The following is a 23,098-nucleotide window of genomic DNA, read 5'->3' as shown; positions in this document are numbered from 1 at the left end:
GGGACAATGTTTGAGGGATCAAGTTCAGAATGGGTCGTCTGAGGCCACGGTTGATCTAACTCCTTTAACTAAACATTCATTATTGGCAATATGCGGACGTGTTCTCTAAAAAAGCCGCAGACTCGACCCCCTCATTGCACCTACGATTGCCCTATAGACCTCATTCCTGGGGCAGAGCCTACTCGTGGACGTGTATATCCTTTGTCGCTCTCGGAGACTGAGGCGATGTCTGAATACATCAGGGAGAACTTGGAGAGGGGGTTTATTAGGAACCAAAAAAATGATGACAGGTGAACGGCACCAAGGCAATACTCAATTTTCATATCCAGATGAGATCCTGATTGATGATTATCGGTAATCTGCAGCTGGTATAAGGTGCTCAGCATGAAAAAATACTCATATGCTCAATAAAAAGCAAAGGCAATAATGAGGCACTCACCGGATTGCTGTGTGACCAGAGTCCTTTATTATACCATCAAAGGTATAGACAAGGTATTAAGGTCGGGCAGGTGTGCACAGGCATGCGGGGAACACAGACAGATGGCCGTTTCACATGCTTGACACGTCAACGGGTCCAAGTGGCTATGGACCCGTTGAAGAGTCAAGCACGCGAAACGGCCGTTGTCCATCTGTGTTCCCCACATACCTCTGCACACCTGCCCAACCTTAATACCTCGTCTATACCTTTGTTGATACAATAAAGGCCTGGACACACAGTAATCTGATGAGTGCCGCATTATTGCCTTTGCTTTTTATTGGGTTTATTAGGAAGTCTGTTTCCCCAGCCGGGGCGGGTTTTTTCTTCTTCCAGAAGAAGAACGGAGTGTTACGTCCCTGCATAGATTACAGGGGTTTGAATGCCATTACCATACAGAACAAATATCCTTTGCCTCTGCTGTCCGAGCTCTTTGATAGGTTGCGGGGTGCTAGAATATTTACAAAGTTGGACTTGCGTGGGGCTTACAACCTTATTCGTATACGTGAAGGGGGATGAATGGAAGACCGCCTTTAATACCCGGGACGGTCATCATGAGTATTTGATTATGCCATTCGGTCTCTGTAATGCCCCTGCAGTCTTTCAGGACTTCGTAAACGACATCTGTTGTCTACATCTGTGGTGGTATATCTGGACGACATCCTTATCTATTCCCCAGATGTAGATACTCGCCGTAAGGATGTCTGTAAGGTTTTTGAGCTTCTTTGCACTAATTCCCTTTTTGCAAAGTTAGAGAAATGTGTGTTTGAGCAAGAGTCCTTGCCATTTCTGGGATACATCATTTCAGCCAAGCGGTTAGCTATGGACCCTACTAAGCTGGAGGCGGTGTTGAACTGGCAGGAGCTACGTTCCCCTAAAGCGGTTTTGGGATTCATGAATTTTTACCACCAGTTTATACCTCACTTCTACCCTCTAGCAGCTCCTTTGGTAGCCCTAACCAAGAAGGGAGCTAACCTGAAGCAGTGGTCCGAGGAGGTCTCCAGGGCCTTTACCTCTCTAATGTCCCATTTTGCTAGGGCACCAGTTCTGCATCGTCCAGATGTGGATAAGTCCTTCATCCTAGACAGCTTCGGACTGGAGCACCTGGGGCCCACCAGAGAAAATCATTCTTGGGCCCCACGATGTAGCTATACAGAAATAACTACAAGACCACCAATTGTGCGATATAACAAGCTAATATCAGGGCGTAACATAAGGTAGTACACGTCTTAGTGATGTAGCAGGGGTTGGCGCCCACATTTTGGTTCAAACTCAATGATAAATGTTCCCTGGTGTTTATTAACCCCTAGGCCAATGTGTTATAGCAACAGTGTAGTGGAGGGGATTTTATGACATCTCATCTAAACTCTGGGAAAAACCACGGCGGCAATTGACCGATGCAGATGTAACATATTCACCACCGATTTCATGCTTTGCAGCACAAAGAATCAGGCCAGTGGTAAAGGTGCGACATTACATTAGTGGTACACGCAGCAATATCTGCACAATCTCTGTGTGAATATTTCTGCTGTTAATGTGCGGTGTGATTTCTGCAGTATTATGTGAATGCCCCCTCTTCTAGTGGTGGGGGTCCTAGATCACTTATGGATGACACTGGAGTAATATCGAAAGAGCTTTCCCTCACATCCCCCCATACACTTTTTACAGAAATCTCTCTGCCACCTATAAGGCCATAACTTTTTATGAAGCGAATCTTTTGTTAGTAGTAGGGGAAGAAAAGAGGTGATAAAGAGGGCGAGGGGTTCAATCAGGGTGATACAGGGGGAGGGGGCGCAGTCAGTCAGGGGTGATACAGGAGGAGGTGACAGTCAGGGGTGATACAGGAGGAGGGGGCGCAGTCAGTCAGGGGTGATACAGGAGGAGGTGACAGTCAGGGGTGATACAGGAGGAGGGGGCGCAGTCAGTCAGGGGTGATACAGGAGGAGGGGGCGCAGTCAGTCAGGGGTGATACAGGGGGAGGGGGCGCAGTCAGTCAGGGGTGATACAGGGGGAGGGGGCGCAGTCAGTCAGGGGTGATACAGGAGGAGGTGACAGTCAGTCAGGGGTGATACAGGGGGAGGTGACAGTCAGTCAGGGGTGATACAGGGGGAGGTGACAGTCAGTCAGGGGTGATACAGGGGGAGGGGGCGCAGTCAGTCAGGGGTGATACAGGAGGAGGTGACAGTCAGTCAGGGGTGATACAGGGGGAGGTGACAGTCAGTCAGGGGTGATACAGGGGGAGGTGACAGTCAGTCAGGGGTGATACAGGAGGAGGGGGCGCAGTCAGTCAGGGGTGATACAGGGGGAGGGGGCGCAGTCAGTCAGGGGTGATACATGGGGAGGGGGCGCAGACAGTCAGGGGTGATACAGGGGGAGGGGGCGCAGTCAGTCAGGGGTGATACAGGGGGAGGAGACAGTCAGTCAGGAGTGATACAGGAGGAGGTGACACAGTCAGTCAGGGGTGATACAGGAGGAGGTGACAGTCAGGGGTGATACAGGAGGAGGGGGCGCAGTCAGTCAGGGGTGATACAGGAGGAGGTGACAGTCAGGGGTGATACAGGAGGAGGGGGCGCAGTCAGTCAGGGGTGATACAGGGGGAGGGGGCACAGTCAGTCAGGGGTGATACAGGAGGAGGGGGCACAGTCAGTCAGGGGTGATACAAGAGGAGGGGGTGCAGTCAGTCAGGGGTGATACAAGAGGAGGGGGTGCAGTCAGTCAGGGGGTGATACAGGAGGAGGGGGCGCAGTCAGTCAGGGGTGATACAGGAGGAGGGGGAGCAGTCAGTCAGGGGTGATACAGGAGGAGGGGGCGCAGTCAGTCAGGGGTGATACAGGAGGAGGGGGCGCAGTCAGTCAGGGGTGATACAGAAGGAGGGGGCGCAGTCAGTCAGGGGTGATACAGAAGGAGGGGGCGCAGTCAGTCAGGGGTGATACAGGAGGAGGAGACAGTCAGGGGTGATACAGGAGGAGGTGACACAGTCAGTCAGGGGTGATACAGGGGGAGGTGACACAGTCAGTCAGGGGTGATACGGGGGAGGTGACAGTCAGTCAGGGGTGATACAGGAGGAGGTGACAGTCAGGGGTGATACAGGAGGAGGGGGCGCAGTCAGTCAGGGGTGATACAGGAGGAGGTGACACAGTCAGTCAGGGGTGATACAGGAGGAGGGGGCGCAGTCAGTCAGGGGTGATACAGGAGGAGGAGACAGTCAGTCAGGGGTGATACAGGAGGAGGACGCAGTCAGGGGTAATACAGGAGGAGGTGACACCGTCAGTCAGGGGTGATACAGGGGGAGGGGGCGCAGTCAGTCAGGGGTGCTACAGGGGGAGGGGGCGCAGTCAGTCAGGGGTGATACAGAAGGAGGGGGCGCAGTCAGTCAGGGGTGATACAGAAGGAGGGGGCGCAGTCAGTCAGGGGTGATACAGGGGGAGGGGCGCAGTCAGTCAGGGGTGATACAGAAGGAGGGGGCGCAGTCAGTCAGGGGTGATACAGAAGGAGGGGGCGCAGTCAGTCAGGGGTGATACAGGAGGAGGAGACAGTCAGGGGTGATACAGGAGGAGGTGACACAGTCAGTCAGGGGTGATACAGGGGGAGGTGACACAGTCAGTCAGGGGTGATACGGGGGAGGTGACAGTCAGTCAGGGGTGATACAGGAGGAGGTGACAGTCAGGGGTGATACAGGAGGAGGGGGCGCAGTCAGTCAGGGGTGATACAGGAGGAGGTGACACAGTCAGTCAGGGGTGATACAGGAGGAGGGGGCGCAGTCAGTCAGGGGTGATACAGGAGGAGGGGGCGCAGTCAGTCAGGGGTGATACAGGAGGAGGAGACAGTCAGTCAGGGGTGATACAGGAGGAGGACGCAGTCAGGGGTAATACAGGAGGAGGTGACACCGTCAGTCAGGGGTGCTACAGGGGGAGGGGGCGCAGTCAGTCAGGGGTGCTACAGGGGGAGGGGGCGCAGTCAGTCAGGGGTGATACAGGAGGAGGAGACAGTCAGTCAGGGGTGATACAGGAGGAGGGGGCGCAGTCAGTCAGGGGTGATACAGGAGAAGGGGGCGCAGTCAGTCAGGGGTGATACAGGAGGAGGTGACACAGTCAGTCAGGGGTGATACAGGAGGAGGGGGCGCAGTCAGTCAGGGGTGATACAGGAGGAGGAGACAGTCAGTCAGGGGTGATACAGGAGGAGGACGCAGTCAGGGGTAATACAGGAGGAGGTGACACCGTCAGTCAGGGGTGATACAGGGGGAGGGGGCGCAGTCAGTCAGGGGTGCTACAGGAGGAGGGGGCGCAGTCAGTCAGGGGTGATACAAAAGGAGGGGGCGCAGTCAGTCAGGGGTGATACAGGAGGAGGAGACAGTCAGTCAGGGGTGATACAGGAGGAGGACGCAGTCAGGGGTAATACAGGAGGAGGTGACACCGTCAGTCAGGGGTGATAAAGGGGGAGGGGGCGCAGTCAGTCAGGGGTGATACAGGGGGAGGAGGTGACAGTCAGTCAGGGGTGATACAGGGGGAGGTGACAGTCAGTCAGGGGTGATACAGGGGGAGGTGACAGTCAGTCAGGGGTGATACAGGAGGAGGTGACAGTCAGTCAGGGGTGATACAGGAGGAGGGGGCGCAGTCAGTCAGGGGTGATACAGGGGGAGGTGACAGTCAGTCAGGGGTGATACAGGAGGAGGGGGCGCAGTCAGTCAGGGGTGATACATGGGGAGGGGGCGCAGACAGTCAGGGGTGATACAGGGGGAGGGGGCGCAGTCAGTCAGGGGTGATACAGGGGGAGGAGACAGTCAGTCAGGAGTGATACAGGAGGAGGTGACACAGTCAGTCAGGGGTGATACAGGAGGAGGTGACAGTCAGGGGTGATACAGGAGGAGGGGGCGCAGTCAGTCAGGGGTGATACAGGAGGAGGTGACAGTCAGGGGTGATACAGGAGGAGGGGGCGCAGTCAGTCAGGGGTGATACAGGGGGAGGGGGCACAGTCAGTCAGGGGTGATACAGGGGGAGGGGGCACAGTCAGTCAGGGGTGATACAGGAGGAGGGGGCACAGTCAGTCAGGGGTGATACAGGGGGAGGGGGCACAGTCAGTCAGGGGTGATACAGGAGGAGGGGGCACAGTCAGTCAGGGGTGATACAAGAGGAGGGGGTGCAGTCAGTCAGGGGTGATACAAGAGGAGGGGGTGCAGTCAGTCAGGGGGTGATACAGGAGGAGGGGGCGCAGTCAGTCAGGGGTGATACAGGAGGAGGGGGAGCAGTCAGTCAGGGGTGATACAGGAGGAGGGGGCGCAGTCAGTCAGGGGTGATACAGGAGGAGGGGGCGCAGTCAGTCAGGGGTGATACAGAAGGAGGGGGCGCAGTCAGTCAGGGGTGATACAGAAGGAGGGGGCGCAGTCAGTCAGGGGTGATACAGGAGGAGGAGACAGTCAGGGGTGATACAGGAGGAGGTGACACAGTCAGTCAGGGGTGATACAGGGGGAGGTGACACAGTCAGTCAGGGGTGATACGGGGGAGGTGACAGTCAGTCAGGGGTGATACAGGAGGAGGTGACAGTCAGGGGTGATACAGGAGGAGGGGGCGCAGTCAGTCAGGGGTGATACAGGAGGAGGTGACACAGTCAGTCAGGGGTGATACAGGAGGAGGGGGCGCAGTCAGTCAGGGGTGATACAGGAGGAGGAGACAGTCAGTCAGGGGTGATACAGGAGGAGGACGCAGTCAGGGGTAATACAGGAGGAGGTGACACCGTCAGTCAGGGGTGATACAGGGGGAGGGGGCGCAGTCAGTCAGGGGTGCTACAGGGGGAGGGGGCGCAGTCAGTCAGGGGTGATACAGAAGGAGGGGGCGCAGTCAGTCAGGGGTGATACAGAAGGAGGGGGCGCAGTCAGTCAGGGGTGATACAGGAGGAGGAGACACAGTCAGTCAGGGGTGATACAGGGGGAGGTGACAGTCAGTCAGGGGTGATACGGGGGAGGTGACAGTCAGTCAGGGGTGATACAGGAGGAGGTGACAGTCAGGGGTGATACAGGAGGAGGGGGCGCAGTCAGTCAGGGGTGATACAGGAGGAGGTGACACAGTCAGTCAGGGGTGATACAGGAGGAGGGGGCGCAGTCAGTCAGGGGTGATACAGGAGGAGGAGACAGTCAGTCAGGGGTGATACAGGAGGAGGTGACACCGTCAGTCAGGGGTGATACAGGGGGAGGGGGCGCAGTCAGTCAGGGGTGCTACAGGGGGAGGGGGCGCAGTCAGTCAGGGGTGATACAGGAGGAGGAGACAGTCAGTCAGGGGTAATACAGGAGGAGGTGACACCGTCAGTCAGGGGTGATACAGGAGGAGGGGGCGCAGTCAGTCAGGGGTGATACAGGAGAAGGGGGCGCAGTCAGTCAGGGGTGATACAGGAGGAGGTGACACAGTCAGTCAGGGGTGATACAGGAGGAGGGGGCGCAGTCAGTCAGGGGTGATACAGGAGGAGGAGACAGTCAGTCAGGGGTGATACAGGAGGAGGACGCAGTCAGGGGTAATACAGGAGGAGGTGACACCGTCAGTCAGGGGTGATACAGGGGGAGGGGGAGCAGTCAGTCAGGGGTGCTACAGGAGGAGGGGGCGCAGTCAATCAGGGGTGATACAGGAGGAGGGGGCGCAGTCAGTCAGGGGTGATACAGGAGAAGGAGACAGTCAGTCAGGGGTGATACAGGAGGAGGACGCAGTCAGGGGTAATACAGGAGGAGGTGACACCGTCAGTCAGGGGTGATACAGGGGGAGGGGGCGCAGTCAGTCAGGGGTGCTACAGGGGGAGGGGGCGCAGTCAGTCAGGGGTGATACAGGAGGAGGAGACAGTCAGTCAGGGGTGATACAGGAGGAGGGGGCGCAGTCAGTCAGGGGTGATACAGGAGAAGGGGGCGCAGTCAGTCAGGGGTGATACAGGAGGAGGTGACACAGTCAGTCAGGGGTGATACAGGAGGAGGGGGCACAGTCAGTCAGGGGTGATACAGGAGGAGGAGACAGTCAGTCAGGGGTGATACAGGAGGAGGACGCAGTCAGGGGTAATACAGGAGGAGGTGACACCGTCAGTCAGGGGTGATACAGGGGGAGGGGGCGCAGTCAGTCAGGGGTGCTACAGGGGGAGGGGGCGCAGTCAGTCAGGGGTGATACAGAAGGAGGGGGCGCAGTCAGTCAGGGGTGATACAGAAGGAGGGGGCGCAGTCAGTCAGGGGTGATACAGGAGGAGGAGACAGTCAGGGGTGATACAGGAGGAGGTGACACAGTCAGTCAGGGGTGATACAGGGGGAGGTGACACAGTCAGTCAGGGGTGATACGGGGGAGGTGACAGTCAGTCAGGGGTGATACAGGAGGAGGTGACAGTCAGGGGTGATACAGGAGGAGGTGACAGTCAGGGGTGATACAGGAGGAGGGGGCGCAGTCAGTCAGGGGTGATACAGGAGGAGGTGACACAGTCAGTCAGGGGTGATACAGGAGGAGGGGGCACAGTCAGTCAGGGGTGATACAGGCGGAGGAGACAGTCAGTCAGGGGTGATACAGGAGGAGGACGCAGTCAGGGGTAATACAGGAGGAGGTGACACCGTCAGTCAGGGGTGATACAGGGGGAGGGGGCGCAGTCAGTCAGGGGTGCTACAGGGGGAGGGGGCGCAGTCAGTCAGGGGTGATACAGGAGGAGGAGACAGTCAGTCAGGGGTGATACAGGAGGAGGGGGCGCAGTCAGTCAGGGGTGATACAGGAGAAGGGGGCGCAGTCAGTCAGGGGTGATACAGGGGGAGGGGGCGCAGTCAGTCAGGGGTGCTACAGGGGGAGGTGACAGTCAGTCAGGGGTGATACAGGGGGAGGACGCTCAGTCAGGGTGATACAGAGGGAAGTGACACTGCCAGGGTTGATACAGAGGAAGGGTACACAGGCAGTCAGTGGTGTTACAAGGGGAGGTGGCGCAGTTACGGGTAATACAGGGGTAGAGGGGCTCAGTCAGGGTGATTCCAGAGTGAAGGTGTTCAGTAGGGGTGATACAGGTGGAGGTGGCGAAGTCAGGGGAGATACAGGAGGTGGCGAAGTCAGGGGAGATACAGGAGGGGTTGTAGGTAGGGGTGATACAGGAGTAGAGGGGCTCAGTCAGGGGTGATTCTGGGGCGAAAAGGTTCAGCAGGGTTGATACGGGGGAGGGGTTGCAGTCAGGGGTGATATTGGGGAGGGGGTGCAGTCAGTCAGGAGTGAAAGGAGAGATGATGTAATTGGGCCCTCATTTATTCCTAAGTAATTTGGCCCCTCCCCCTCTATCCCCCCCATTTACAGTTTTAGGCTGGCAGGGGGGCTCTTGTTGATCATTTGTAGCTGTAGCAGGGAGTCCTCTATGTCCCTCTGCTGCTGCTTACACTGTGGGGGAGGGGAGCGCGCTTTATAGATGACAGCAGCTCATTACCTGAGCTATGCTGTACGGCGGGGAGAAGAGGTCACAAACAAAGCTAACACTGATTGGCCCCAGCGCAGCCAATCAGTGTTAGCCTTGTCAAGAGCTGCTTAACCCTCCCGCAGAGAAGAGTGGTGAGTGACAGAAAAAGTCATGAGAACGCAAGAGCGCTCTGTTACTTACAGTGTTAAAAAAAAATGATCAGTACTCCCCTAGATGAACTCCTCAGGAGGCATAGTTCCCAAAATTGGGTAACTTGTGGGGGTTTCTCCTGTTTTGGCATGTCAGGGACTCTTCAAATGTGACATGGAATCCGCAATCCATTGCAGACAAAATTGTGCTGCAGAATTCAATTGGTGCTCCTTCCCTTCCGAGCCTTGCCGTGTGCTCAGTAGTTTTCCACCAAATATTGGGTATTGGCGCACTCGGGAAAATTGCACAACAAATTTTGGGGGACACTTTCTCCTGTTACCCTTCCGAAAATGAAAATTTCGGTACTAAAACATTTTTCTAGGACAAAATGTGATTTTACATTTTCACGGCTCTACAAATTCTGTGAAGCAACTGCAGTTTCAAGGTGCTCACCATAACTCTAGATACATTCCTTGAGGGGTGTAGTATCCAAAATGGGGTCACTTGTGGAGGGTTTCCACTGTTTAGGCACATCAAGGACGTACAAATACGACATGAGGTCCACTATTAATTCCAGCCAATTTTGAGCTCCAAAAAAATGAATGGCGCTCCTTCCCTTCCAAGCTCTGCCGTGCGCCCAAACAGTGGTTTTCCATCACAGATGGAGCATCAGCGCACTCAAGAGAAATTGCACAACAAATTGGATGATCCACTTTCTCCTGCTATCCTTTTGAAAATTAAAAATTTGGAGCTAAATCAATACTTTTGTGAGGAAAAACAAAAATTTCATTTTTTCTTTCTACAGTGCTTCAATTACTGTGAAGCACGTAAAGAGTTAATAAACTTCTTGAATGTGGTGTTGAGCACCTTGAGGGGAGTGGTTTTTAAAATGGTGTCACTTTGGGGTATTTTGTGGCACATGGGCCCCTCAATGTCAATTCAAACGGGATGTGGCCCCTAAAAAAAAAAATTGGTTTTGGCTTTTGTGCGAGGCTCACTAAATGCTCAAACTGCCCTGCCATTATGATTCTCCGGGTCATTACGAGTTCATAGACACCAGACTTCTCTAGGTTCTTTTTTATTTAAGTGATGAAAATTTTTTCCAAAGTTTGTTAAAAGAAAAAAAAAACAATTTCTCTGAGACCCGTAGCGTCTCCATTTTTTGTGATCTCAGGTTGGGTGAGCGCTTATTATTTGAGTGCAAAGCTGACATTTTTAATTCTACCACTTTGGTGCAGATACGATCTATTGATCGCCCGTTATTGTATTTTTACACCTTCCCGACCTGTGACACAGCATATGCGTCAAGAAAGTCGGTGCTAATCCGACCCATGACGCATACCCTCTGTCATGACTTCAAAGCCCCCCTGCGGGTCAGGTGACCGGGGTCAATGAAAGGTCACCTGACCCGCAGATACAGGGGGCTTTGTAATTCACCACAGGGGGCGTGGCTTCACCCCCCACATGGCTACGATCGTTCTGATTGGCTGTTAAAAGTGAAACAGCCAATCAGAGCGATAGTAATATTTCATCAATGAAAATTGATGAAATATTACAATCCAGCCATGGCCAATGCTGCAGTAGCCTCGGACATGGCTGGAGACACCGATTCAATCCCCCCCCACAGGCGATCGCCCCCGCCACTGAATGACAGCGGCTATCTGCCGCCGCTGTCATTATCTGCCCCCCCTTCCCATTCCCTCCCTGCCAGCTTCCGATCCCCCCCTCCCCCCCCCCTGGTACCTTCTGAGTCCCCCTGTCGCTCCCGGTGTCCTGCGGGTCCGGATCATAGGCACCGCCATCTTGGAAAATTGCGGGCGCATGCGCAGTGCGCCCGCCCAAATCTACCGGCTGCCGATTCCATTCTTTCATTTTGATCACTCTCACAGTGATCAAAATGAAATAAAAAGTAAATAAACCCCCCCGATTATCACCCCCATAGGTAGGTACAACTAATAAAATAAAGAAAATATTTTTATTTTTCCATTAGGGTTAGGGTTGGAAAGAGGGTTAGGATTGGAATTAGGGTTAGGGTGGAATTAGGGTTAGGGTTGGAATTAGGGTTAGGCTTGTGGTTAGGGTTGGGATTAGGGTTAGGGATGTGGTTAGGGGTGTGTTGGGGTTAGGGTTGAAGTTAGAATTGATGGGTTTCCACTGTTTAGGCACATCAGGGGGTCTCCAAACGCGACATGGTGCAACCATTGATTCGAGCCAATTTTGGGTTCAAAAAGTCAAACGGTGCTCCCTCCCTTCCAAGCCCTGACGTGTGCCCAAACAGTGGTTTACCCCAACATTTGGGGTATCAGCAGACTCAGGAAAAATTGCACAACAACTTTTGAGGACTAATTTCTCCTGTTACCCTTGGGAAAATAAAAAATTGGGGGCTAAAAAATTATTTTTGTGGAAAAAGTGCTCACAACACATATACATAAGTTCCTTGGGTGGTCTAGTTTCCAAAATGGGGTCACTTGTTGGGGGTTTCCACTGTTTAGGCACATCAGGGGCTCTGCAAACGTAATGTGGATCGCAGACTATTCCATCAAAGTCTGCATTTCAAAATGTCACTACTTCCCTTCCGAGCCCCGACGTGTGCCCAAACAGTGGTTTACCCCCACATATGGGGTACCAGCGTACTCAGGACAAACCGTACAACAACTTTTGGGGTATAATTTATCCTGTTACCCTTGTGAAAAAAATATTGCTGGCTAAAAATCATTTTTTTGAGGAAAAAAAATGATTTTTTATTTTCATGGCTCTACATTATAAACTTCTGTGAAGCACTTGGGGGTTCAAGGTGCTCACCACACATCTAGATAAGTTCCTTGGGGGGTCTAGTTACCAAAATGAAGTCACATGTGGGGGGTTTCCACTGTTTAGGCACACAGGGGCTCTGCAAATGTAACATGACGCCCGCAGACCATGCCATCAAAGTCAGCATTTCAAAATGTCACTACTTCCCTTCTGAGCTCTCCCATGCGCCCAAACAATGGTTCCTCCCCACATATGGGGTTCCAGCGTACTCAGGACAAACCGTACAACAACTTTTGGGGTCCAATTTTTCCTGTTACCCTTGTGAAAATAAAAAATTGCGGACTAAAAAATATTTTTTTTTAGGAAATATTTTTTTTTTTTATTTTCACGGCTCTGCGTTATAAACTTCTGTGAAGCACCTGGGGGTTCAAAGTGCTCACTATGCATCTAGATAAGTTCCTTAGGGGGTCTAGTTTCCATAATGGGGTCATTTGTGGGGGGAGCTCCAAAGTTTAGGCAGACAGGGCCTCTCCAAACACGACATGGTGTCCGCTAACGATTGGAGCTAATTTTCATTTCAAAAAGTCAAATGGCGCTCCTTCCCTTCTGAGCCCTGCCATGCGCCCAAACAGTGGTTCCCCCCCACATATGGGGTACAAGCGTACTCAGGACAAACTGGACAACAACTTTTGTGGTCCAATTTCTCCTGTTAGCCATGCGAAAATAAAAAACAGCGTGCTAAAAAATCATTTTTGAGGAAAAAAAATTTTTTATTTTCACTGATCTACGTTATAAACTTTTGTGAAGCACTTGGAGGTTCAAACTGCTCACTACACATCTAGATAAGTTCCTTAAGTGGTCTAGTTTCCAAAATGGTGTCACTTGTAGGGGGTTTTCACTGTTTAGGCACACAGGGGCTCTCCAAACGCGACATGGTGTCCGATAACGACTGGAGCTAATTTTTCATTCTAAAAGTTAAATGGCGCTCCTTCCCTTCCACACCCTGCTGTGCACCCAAACAGTGGTTTATGACCACATATGAGGTATCAGTGCGCTCAAGAGAAATTGCCCAACAAATTTTAGGATCCATTTTATCCTGTTGCCCATGTGAAAATGAAAAAACTGAGGCTAAAAGATATTTTTGGGAGAAAAAAAAAACTTTTTTTTTTTTTTTTTTTACGGATCAATTTGTGAAGCACCTGGGGGTTCAAAGTGATCACTATGCATCTAGATAAGTTCCTTGGGGGGTCTAGTTTCCAAAATGGGGTCACTTGTGGGGGAGCTCCAGTGTTTAGGCACACAGCGACTCTCCAAACGCGATATGGCAAGCGCTGAATATTCCAGCATATTTTCCATTCAAAAAGTCTAATGGCGCTCCTTCCCTTCTGAGCCCTGCCGTGCGCCCAAACAGTGGTTTATGACCACACATGAGGTATCCGTGTACTCAGGAGAAATTGCCCAACAAATTTTAGGATCCATTTTATCCTGTTGCCCATGTGAAAATGAAAAAATGATGCTAAAAGAAAATTTGTGTAGGAAAAATTAAAATGTCCATTTTTTTCATTACACGTTGCTTTAGATCCTGTGAAGCACCTGAAGGGTTAATAAACTTCTTGAATGTAGTTTTGAGTAGCTTGAGGGGTGCAGTTTTTAGAATGGTGTCACTTTTGGGTATTTTCTGCCATATAGACTCCTCAAAATGACTTCAAATGTGAGATGGTCCCTAAAAAAAACGGTTTTGTAAATTTTGTTGTAAAAATGAGAAATTGCTGGTCAAATTTTAACCCTTATAACTTCCTAACAAAAAAAAAAAATTGTTTCCAAAATTGTGCTGTTGTAAAGTAGACATGTGGGAAATGTTATTTATTAACTATTTTGTGTCACATAATTCTCTAGTTTAACAGAATAAAAATTCAAAATGTGAAAATTGCGAAATTTTCTAAATTTTTGCCAAATTTCTGATTTTTTCACAAATAAACGCAAAAATTATCGACCTAAATTTACCACTAACATGAAGCCCAATATGTCAGGAAAAAATAATCTCAGAATCGCTATGATGCAAGCGTTCCAGAGTTATTACCTCATACAGGGACACTGGTCAGAATTGCAAAAAATGGCCAGGTCATTAAGGTCAAAATAGGCTGGGTCATGAAGGGGTTAATGCAATGTGGTGGCGACTAAAAAAAGCGTAATTCTGGTGTTTTGACTTTTTTCTCTCTTTTCCGTTTAGCGATTGGGTTAATCCTTGTTTTTATTTATAGATCGGGCGATTCTGAATGCGGCGATACCAAATATGTGTATGTTTGATTGTTTTTTATTGTTTTATTTTGAATGGGGCAAAAGGGGGGTGATTTGAACTTTTTTTTTTTTCATATTTTTAAAACTTTTTTTTTAGTTTTGGCATGCTTCAATAGTCTCCATGGGAGGCAGAAACTGCCATAGCTTGATCAGCTCTGCTACATAGAGGCAATGCTCAGATCCCCTCTATGTAGCAGATTTACTGCACTGCTATGAGCGCCGACCACAGGGTGGCGCTCATAGCAATCTGGCATGAACAACCATAGAGGTCTCAAGTAGAACTCTGGTGGTCATGCCGACGAACCAATGACCCCCAATCACGTGACGGGGTCACCGGTGAGCGCATTTCCGGCTGAATGGCAAGGAGCGCTTGTTAAATACCACTGTCAGAGGTTGACAGTGGCATTTAACTAGCTAATAGGCGCGGGTAGATTGCGATTCCGCTTGCGGCTATTGTGGGAACATGTCAGCTGTTCAAAACAGCTGACATGTCCCGGCTTTGATGCGGGCTCACCGCCGGAGCCCACATCAAAGCGGGGGTGCTGCCATCGGACGTACTATACCGTCCGATGGCAGAAAGGGGTTAAGGGCATAAAAATTCAAAGTTTAAAAATTTACAAATTTTTGTTATTTTCATAAATAAATGCAAAAAATATCGACCAAAACTTACCACTATCATGAAGTACACCAAGTCATGAAAAACCAATGTAAGACTCAGTGGGATGTGTTGAAGGCCCCTGTCTCTGACCCAAGGTTTTCCTATGGAGCCGGTATTTATAGGACTGAGGCTGTGTGCCCACGATGCGATTTTTAAGCGTTTTTGCCGCAATTTTCGGCGCGAAAACTTTTAAAAGTCGTGTACAGAACGCACCCCATGCATTCCTATGGCATTCCGCACATGCTGTGCTAATGCTGCGCTTTTTTCCGTGGCGGAATCACATCGCGGAAAAAATCGCGGCATGCTCATTCTTTTGTGCGGAATCGCAAGAAATTGCCGCAATTCCGCACCCATAGGAATGCATGAGAATCGCTGACTTCCCGCATGTGGCTATGCCCACCATGCGGGAAGTTAAGCGTCTCATGTGCGGTTGGTACCCACGGTGTGGAGGAGAGGCCCTGGGTACCATACCCCTGTAAAAAAAAAAGAATAAAAAAATCGGGGTATATTTACCTTCCGACGTCCCGCGCAGTCTCAGCGACGCTCCCGTTCCCAGTAATGCCTTGCGGCAAGGTCCTGTGACTCTAGCGGTCTCGTTCGCTATAGCAACGCGAGACCAAGGTCATCACAGGTCTCGCAAGGCATTACTGGGAACGGGAGCGTCGCTGAGACTGCACGGGACGTCGGAAGGTAAATATACCCCGATTTTTTATTTTTTAATTATTTTTTACATTCTTTCTTTTACTATTGATGCCGCATAGGCGGCCTCAATAGTAAAAACCTGGTCACACTTGTCAAACACTATGTTTGACGAGTGTGACCAACCTGTCAATCACTTTCCAAGCGATGCTTCAAATCGCTTGAAAAGTTCTTGAATATCGCACGCGAAAATCGCGGCAAAATCGCGGTGAAATCGCGTGGAAAAAAATGCGCGATTTCTGGGAAGGAGTCCGGTTTTCAGTGTCCGGATTTAAACGCTACGTGGGCACATACCCTGAAGGTGCAAGTCTCCATTATTTCTGCTTTATCTCCCAGAATGAAAACAAATAAAAGTAATAAATAAAAATAAAAACACATTTGGTATTGCCACGTCAGGGTTTATCCCACACGGTACGCTACATATATATTCAGGACAAGAAGCCGTCACACAACACGGATAATGGAAGATAAAGTGATGGGTCTCAGGGGAAGTGCTCAATATTTAAAGGGGAACGCCGAGAAATGGCATAAGAATAATGAAAACACTTGTGCTGAGCCCACATCTTTCCCAGCACATGTCAGCTGTTTGAAACAGCTGACATGTGCCTCTAACAGCCGCGGGTGGAGTTTCAATCCACCCAGGCTGTTAACTGCTGTTGTCAATCTCTGACAGCGTCATTTAACTCGCGCTTAGCAGAAGCGTGCCTGAAACCCCGCCCTTCGGTGACCCCGTCACATGATCGCAGGTCACCGATGGGTTGGCTTGACAACCAGAGGTCTCCAGCAGACCATTGTGGTTGTCATACCTGGATTGCTATGAGCGCCGCCCGGTGATCGGTGCTCATAGCAAGTGAGAATTTCTGACACACACAGGCAATCTGATCATCACTTGTGTGTAGCAGAAGCGATCTGACAACTGCAGCTTCTAGTCTCCCATGGAGACTACTGAAGCATGCAAAAGAAAAAAAAAGTTTAAAAAAATTAAAAAATAAAAGTTAATCACCCACCATTCGCCCCATTAAAAAAAACAATAAAAATAAAATCAAACATGCACATATTCAGAATCGCCCGATCTATCAATATGAAAAAATAATTTACCTGATCGGTAAACGGCACAACGAGAAAAAAATTCAAAACGCCACAATTATGTTTTTTTGGTCGCCGCTACATTGCAATAAAATGCAATAACAGGTGATCAAAAGATCGTATCTGCATCAAAATGAGATCAATAGAAACATCAGCTCGGCACGCAAAAAATAAGCCCTCACCCAACCCGAGATCATGAAAATGGAGACGCTACAGGTCTCAGACAATGGCGCCATTTTTGTTTTTAACCAAAGTTAGGATTTTTTTTTCAACACTTAAATAAAAAAGAACCTAGACATGGTTGGTGTCTATGAACTCGTAATGGCCTGGAGAATCATAATGGCAGGGCAGTTTTAGTATTTGGTGAACATGGTGTTAAAAAAAACCCCCACAACTGTAGAATTGCATTCGCGGAGGACAGAGCGCAGAGTAAAGCAGGAGACGACCGTTGTAGCTGAAGGAGGAGATTCAACATCAATCTCATCAGCCTGAAAGGTGTATTGGAGGCCGGAGGACGCCGCGGAGCTGCTGGAATAAACTGCACAAACTGTCCTCAGCCTGAGCACAAATGTGAGTTACGCTGTATATTGTATAACGTGTGTGTGGTTATATATACACATATACAGTAACACAATATACAGTGTGACACACATTTCTGCTCCGCACAGGCTGAGGACAGTTTCTATACAATCACACGCAGCCTCGTTCTCACACTGACCTCAGGGCTGACATTACCGGTGTCACCGCTCAGCAATGCAACCAGATGTAGCAGAGTTCTGGCTCGTCGTGGGACATCATCATGATGGATTCTCGGCGGACAGCTGACAATGTCTTTGATTCGTTTCTGTGTCTTTAGTACTTTTGATTATGGGGTTACTAGTGGGGGTAGACACCTCTCCATTACTGACACCCGGGCTTAATGTCAGCAAACATTACACAGCTGACACCAACCCCAAAACTATCACCGGCAGCCAGAACTATTGGCGCATCTAATGGATGTGCCATTTCTGGGCGGGGGGTAAAAATCCATGACCACCTAACAGCCTGAGAATACCAGCCCCCAGCTGTCTGCTTTACCTGCGCATGTTATCAAAATTGGGAGACCCCAAGTCTCTTTTTATTATTTTACACAGTGCACCGGCCAATGACAGCCATGCCAATACCTGACATGGCTGTGATGGGGCCGGAAGTGCCTCCACAAGAAAAGCTTACTGATTGGCTGCGTTGCAGCTTTACAACAAGCTGTGTTTGGGCTCTCAAACCCGAACAGTAACACGTCTTCTGGGAGAAGTCAGTGTTCAGGATCGTCCACCTCTAATGAAGACATGACAACAGCGGAGAAACCGCGACCCACACATCAGAAGGAAATAATCAGGGAAATGAAAGCTGTTGTCAAGTTGAGCAAGTCTGGAGAAAACTCATCTATTATAGGACGACGCCGGAGAGACGTCATCACATCCACCGGAGCCAACAAGGAGCCGCGCTGCTCACCTCGTGGTGTAAGAGGCCGGAGCTCCTCCATCATCACGTCCCGGTACCGATCCTGGTGTCCTTCTAGATACTCCCACTCCTCCATGGAGAGATAGACAGCGACGTCCTGACACCTTATAGGAACCTGACAACAATGATACAGTTATCACCCAGAATCCTCCAGTGCTGTCTGTAAATTGACCCAGCAGTCACCTCTCGTTCACCACCCAACATGATACCTCCCAATCGTCTCGGATCCAGGAGAGTCCCGATTTTGAGACTCTGTCGCACTCCACTGGTGATATAAAATTACATGCTATACACAGAAAATCCAATTTTGCCTGTGCGCTGTGTGGTGCATTATGGGAATTGTAGTTTTTATTCCAGTTCCGCTTATAATATCGTGATGTTAATGAAACTACAACTCCCAGGAGATGTCGAACAGGAAAAGGATTTATCACGTGATACTGATTGTCCTATCAGGAAAGAGTACGGGCGGAAGTAGACTTGTGTGCATTCCACGCTGTAGGTATTGGTGCATTTTGTGTCTGCTAGTCATGGTGACCCGGGGACATGTTGTACAAGGCTCTGCGGGTGTAAGTATAGAGTGGGAATCGGAAAGGGGAAAGTGGGGGCGTGCAGGAGGATAGAAGTTGCCTATACCTGATTGCATATGGGTAATGTCTATATTTGGGGGGAATATTGATCATGTCACAAAATTTGTCATTTACCTCTTACTAAAAATCTGCTTGGTTCTCAGTAACGGAAGGATTTTTTAATTCTATAATTTGCTGCTGGTTGTCAAGGTCACCGTCCACCTCTGCTGTGCATCAGCGGTGGTCGAGGACAGGTGCACCTTATAGGGGTATGATATTGATAACCTATCCTCCTCAATATCAGAGACACTGAACAGTGGCTGTTCTGAAGCACCCAGGAGGCCGGAGCTAACAGCTGATTGTTGGGGGTGCCAGGTTTCGGACCCTCACAGATTTGGATAGGACGTCAATATCACATGCCCAGAGAACCCCTTTAAAGATCAATGACAATAAATTAGTTTCTGTTGCCAAATATCAGACTTGTAAGTTCCTACTGATACATGTGAGGTGCCTCCCCATATCGTTGGTAAATGTGGACTATAAGATCTTCACTACAATCCTGGCCTCTAGATTAAATTCGGTGATACCAGGAATAATACATCCAGACCAGACCGGTTTCATGTCTGGGACAAATACATCTATTAATGTTAGGAGAGTTCAGTCAGTGTCCAGTGCAGTTCCCTGGTGCCAGATAATGAATGGGTCTTGGCCTCGCTGGATGCGGCTAAGGCCTTCGATTCTCCTGAGTGGTCATTTTTATCTGCATCTTTACAAAAATATGAATTCGGTTCCAAATTTAGGAAGTGGATCAGCGCGATGTACATGAAACCAAAAGCCCGAATAATAGATAACTCTATCCGAACCGTTCTCTTTGGCAAGAGGAACACGCCAGGGGCGCCCCCTTTCCCCGGCCGTTTTCACGCAATGGAAGCGTTGGCGATCCATATAAGATCCACTCCAGTCATTAGAGGTATAGAAATAGCGGGCCGTTTAGATACCATCGGCCTATGTGCTGATGATATGGTGATATCTATGGATAAAGCAGAAGAATCACTACCCCATGTGATCGCTACTATAGACACATTTAGTAATTATTCGGGATTATACATAAATTGGGATGAATCCGCCTTGATGCCGCTCTCCCTTGGTCCAATGGATCACCTTGAAACGTTATCCCCATTGCCTGTCGTAACTAACTTTAAGTACCTGGGAATAAATATTTCAAAATATAGTAGACTTGACTTAAAAATGAATATTCTCCCGTTGTCAGATCTTGTTAGACTTAAATTTGCTATCTGGAGTAAATTGCCATTATCTGTCTCCGGACGTATGAACCTGATTAATATGATCCTACTCCCCAAACTCAGCTACTCCCTCCAACATAGTGCAGGACTGATCCCTAAATCCTTTCTCTCAGGCCTAAATTCATTCATCTCATCCTTTATATGGGGGAAGACTAGACCTAAACTCAAACTCTCTACCTTACATAGGTCTAAACAGTTGGGCGGGGCGGCATTGCCGGATTTCTTTGTATATTACTTGGCGGGGCGAGTCAGAGCCCTGAGTAGATGGATGCCTAATAACTGTTTGCCTAACTCGGAGAGCAATCTGGCTCATGCTGCAGGGACTGATTGCTTGTTGGGGTTTATAGAAGTAGACAAACCCAACGTCTCTGGATTATTACCCTTACTCCGGTTGGCAGGGTCAGTCTGGAGACAACTTACATGAGTGGTTCGCTTTGTTGACGTTCCAGCTGAAATGCCATTATGGAATAATTCCTATTTCCCGATGCTATTAAACCACCCGTCCGCTCAGTTCTGGATCTCATATAGTGTTTCCTCGATTAATGATTTATATGATCACAAGGTCCTAATGTCCTTTGCGCAAATACACATTAAACACGGTGTCCCGAGGTCCCAGTTTTTTTCGATACCTACAGCTTAGATCAGCAATTCAATCACACATAACAGAAATACGACCCAAGCAATATCGTCCTGTCCTTTGATAGGGATTGTCAAATCACAAGGCCCCCAGGGTCTTATTTCTACCTTATATACTTATATGTTGTCCGCGGGCTCTGACTCTGCTTTATCGTCAGTAAGGGAGAGGTGGAGGTCTTTAGTTCCAGATATCCAGAATGAAGATTGGGAGGAGATCCTTGGTTCTCCAACCGGGGTGTCTCCATCAGCCAATAATAAAATGCCTCCAATGTATACAGTGCACCAGTCATATCTGACCCCACTACGGCTATTTAGGATGGGGTGGTCCCAATCCTCAGAATGTTTAAGATGTCACACAATGGATGTGGATTTTATACATACAGTTGTGGCCAAAAGTATTGACACCCCTGCAATTCTGTCAGATAATACTCAGTTTCTTCCTGAAAATGATTGCAAACACAAATTCTTGGGTATTATTATCTTTATGTAATTTGTATTAAATGAAAAAACACAAAAGAGAATCAAGCAAAAAGCAAAACATTGATCATTTCACACAAAACTCCAAAAATGGGCCAGACAAAAGTATTGGCACCCTCAGCCTAATACTTGGTTGCACAACCTTTAGCCAAAATAACTGCGACCAACCGCTTCCGGTAATGATCAATGAGTTTCTTACAATGTTCTGCTGGAATTTTAAACCATTCTTCTTTGGCAAACTGCTCCAGGTCACTGATATTTGAAGGGTGCCTTCTCCAAACTGCCATTTTTAGATCTCTCCACAGGTGTTCTATGGGATTCAGGTCTGGACTCATTGCTGGCCACCTTAGAAGTCTCCAGTGCTTTCTCTCAAACCATTTTCTAGTGCTTTTTGAAGTGCATTTTGGGTCATTGTCCTGCTGGAAGACCCATGACCTCTGAGGGAGACCCAGCTTTCTCACACTGGGCCCTACATTATGCTGCAAAATTTGTTGGTAGTCTTCAGACTTCATAAAGCCATGCACACGGTCAAGCAGTCCAGTGCCAGAGGCAGCAAAGCAACCCCAAAACATCAGGGAACCTCCACCATGTTTGACTGTAGGGACCGTGTTCTTTTCTTTGAATGCCTCTTTTTTTTCCTCCTGTAAACTCGATGTTGGCGCCTTTGCCCAAAAAGCTCTACTTTTGTCTCATCTGACCAGAGAACATTCTTCCAAAACGTTTTAGGCTTTTTCAGGTAAGTTTTGGCAAACTCCAGCCTGGCTTTTTTATGTCTTGGGGTAAGAAGTGGGGTCTTCCTGGGTCTCCTACCATACAGTCCCTTTTCATTCGGACGCCGACGGATAGTACGGGTTGACACTGTTGTACCCTCGTACTGCAGGCAGGGCTGTGGAGTCGTGGAGTCGGAGTTAGTTTTGGTTGGAGTCGGAGTCGGTAGAAATGTACCGACTCCAGCTTTAAAAAAAATGTATTAATATTTCATAATTGAACTTTCATATGAATTTTATAAATGTTACTCAAATATATATGTTCTATCAAACTATGAACAACAGTGATAAGCAGTTCTGCTGGAGATAGAGACATTTCTTACTTCTTGTGTGTCACTGTTCTCCACTGCTCTTATCTAATCTTATACTTGGTTAACCTCATGCTGCCCCAACCCCCCTACTTACAATGTATGAAACTGAAAGTGAAAATGTGTTGCAAATTCTTAGTAGTAAAGCTCCTCCTCTAGACTAGATCATACTAGGTGTGCGTCTTCCAAGCATCTCACAGCTGCCTGCTACTCAGAAGAGGAAGACTGTAAGAAGTATTATCCTTTCAACAAACTTTGAATCAGTTAACTGTGAGTACATGAGGAATAATAACAGTATTACTGACCACTATATCAGTTGTAAGACCTGGCAATAATTTTGTACAATTGTTTTTAGGAAAAACAATTGTCATTTGGATTGTGAATGCAGAATTAAAAACCAGAGAATGTCAAAGAAGCATCACATTAAATCAGCTGTATTTGAACATTTCACCATCACTCAAGATAGAAAACATTATGTCTGTCAGTGTATGACAAATGATCCAGACGAAAACAAATGCTGTGAAGCCAAGATGAGTGCATATTCAGGCAAAGATAAAAATGCTCCTACCAGAGCTTCTAATCTAATGAGACATTTACAGCGCTTTCATCCAGAAGTACTGAAAGCAGTGGATGAGAAAGACTGCATCCAAACCAATGAACCAGTGCCCAGCTCTTCCAGCCAAACAAAGGAGCAGAGAACTTTGCAGCCATCAGTTGCAAGATATTTTGTCAGTGACAAAGTTACTGTGACAATGACAGTAGATACATTTAAAAAAACAGATCATAGAGCTTGTTGTAAAGGATAGTGTGCCCATTTCATTATTTTAACGACCAGCTTTTGTGTGTCTGAATGGGGAAATGGCCCGCAAGCTTGGTGTTTCTCTGGAGAGAGAGAGTATTAGAAAATTAGTAATCGAAGAAGCTTTTAAACAAAAGGAAGAACTTAAAAAAACTCTCAAGGGACGCTTTCTGTTTCTTAAAATGGATGCCTGCACACGTCACAGAGTGAACTATTTTGCCATCAATGTCCGATTTGTTTGTGAC

The 23,098-nt window shown here is 48.8% G+C and overlaps 1 protein-coding gene across 5 annotated transcripts in view; it reads right to left on the bottom strand.

The window, feature by feature from the left end:
* Nucleotides 1-23,098, bottom strand: part of LOC141073088 (uncharacterized) — a 50,141-nt gene that overhangs the window by 18,666 nt on the left and 8,377 nt on the right. For 4 of the 5 annotated variants that reach the window (XR_012226940.1, XM_073560418.1, XM_073560419.1 and 1 more), the window contains exon 2: nucleotides 17,988-18,111. Coding sequence is in view for 3 of the 5 variants with exons in the window: in XM_073560418.1 (XP_073416519.1) it covers nucleotides 17,988-18,072 (85 nt within the window). In the remaining 2 variants the exon portion in view is untranslated. Of the gene's footprint in view, nucleotides 1-17,987; nucleotides 18,112-23,098 lie in introns of those variants that run through there. The other variant, XM_073560420.1, reaches the window with a different exon arrangement.

This window comes from Dendrobates tinctorius, unplaced genomic scaffold, assembly GCF_039654945.1.
Source record: "Dendrobates tinctorius isolate UK_male_01 unplaced genomic scaffold, ASM3965494v1 ptg000296l, whole genome shotgun sequence".
NCBI classification, from domain to species: domain Eukaryota; kingdom Metazoa; phylum Chordata; class Amphibia; order Anura; family Dendrobatidae; genus Dendrobates; species Dendrobates tinctorius.
Note: the sequence above shows the minus strand (reverse complement) of the source record. Positions and strands in the feature narration are given on the sequence as shown.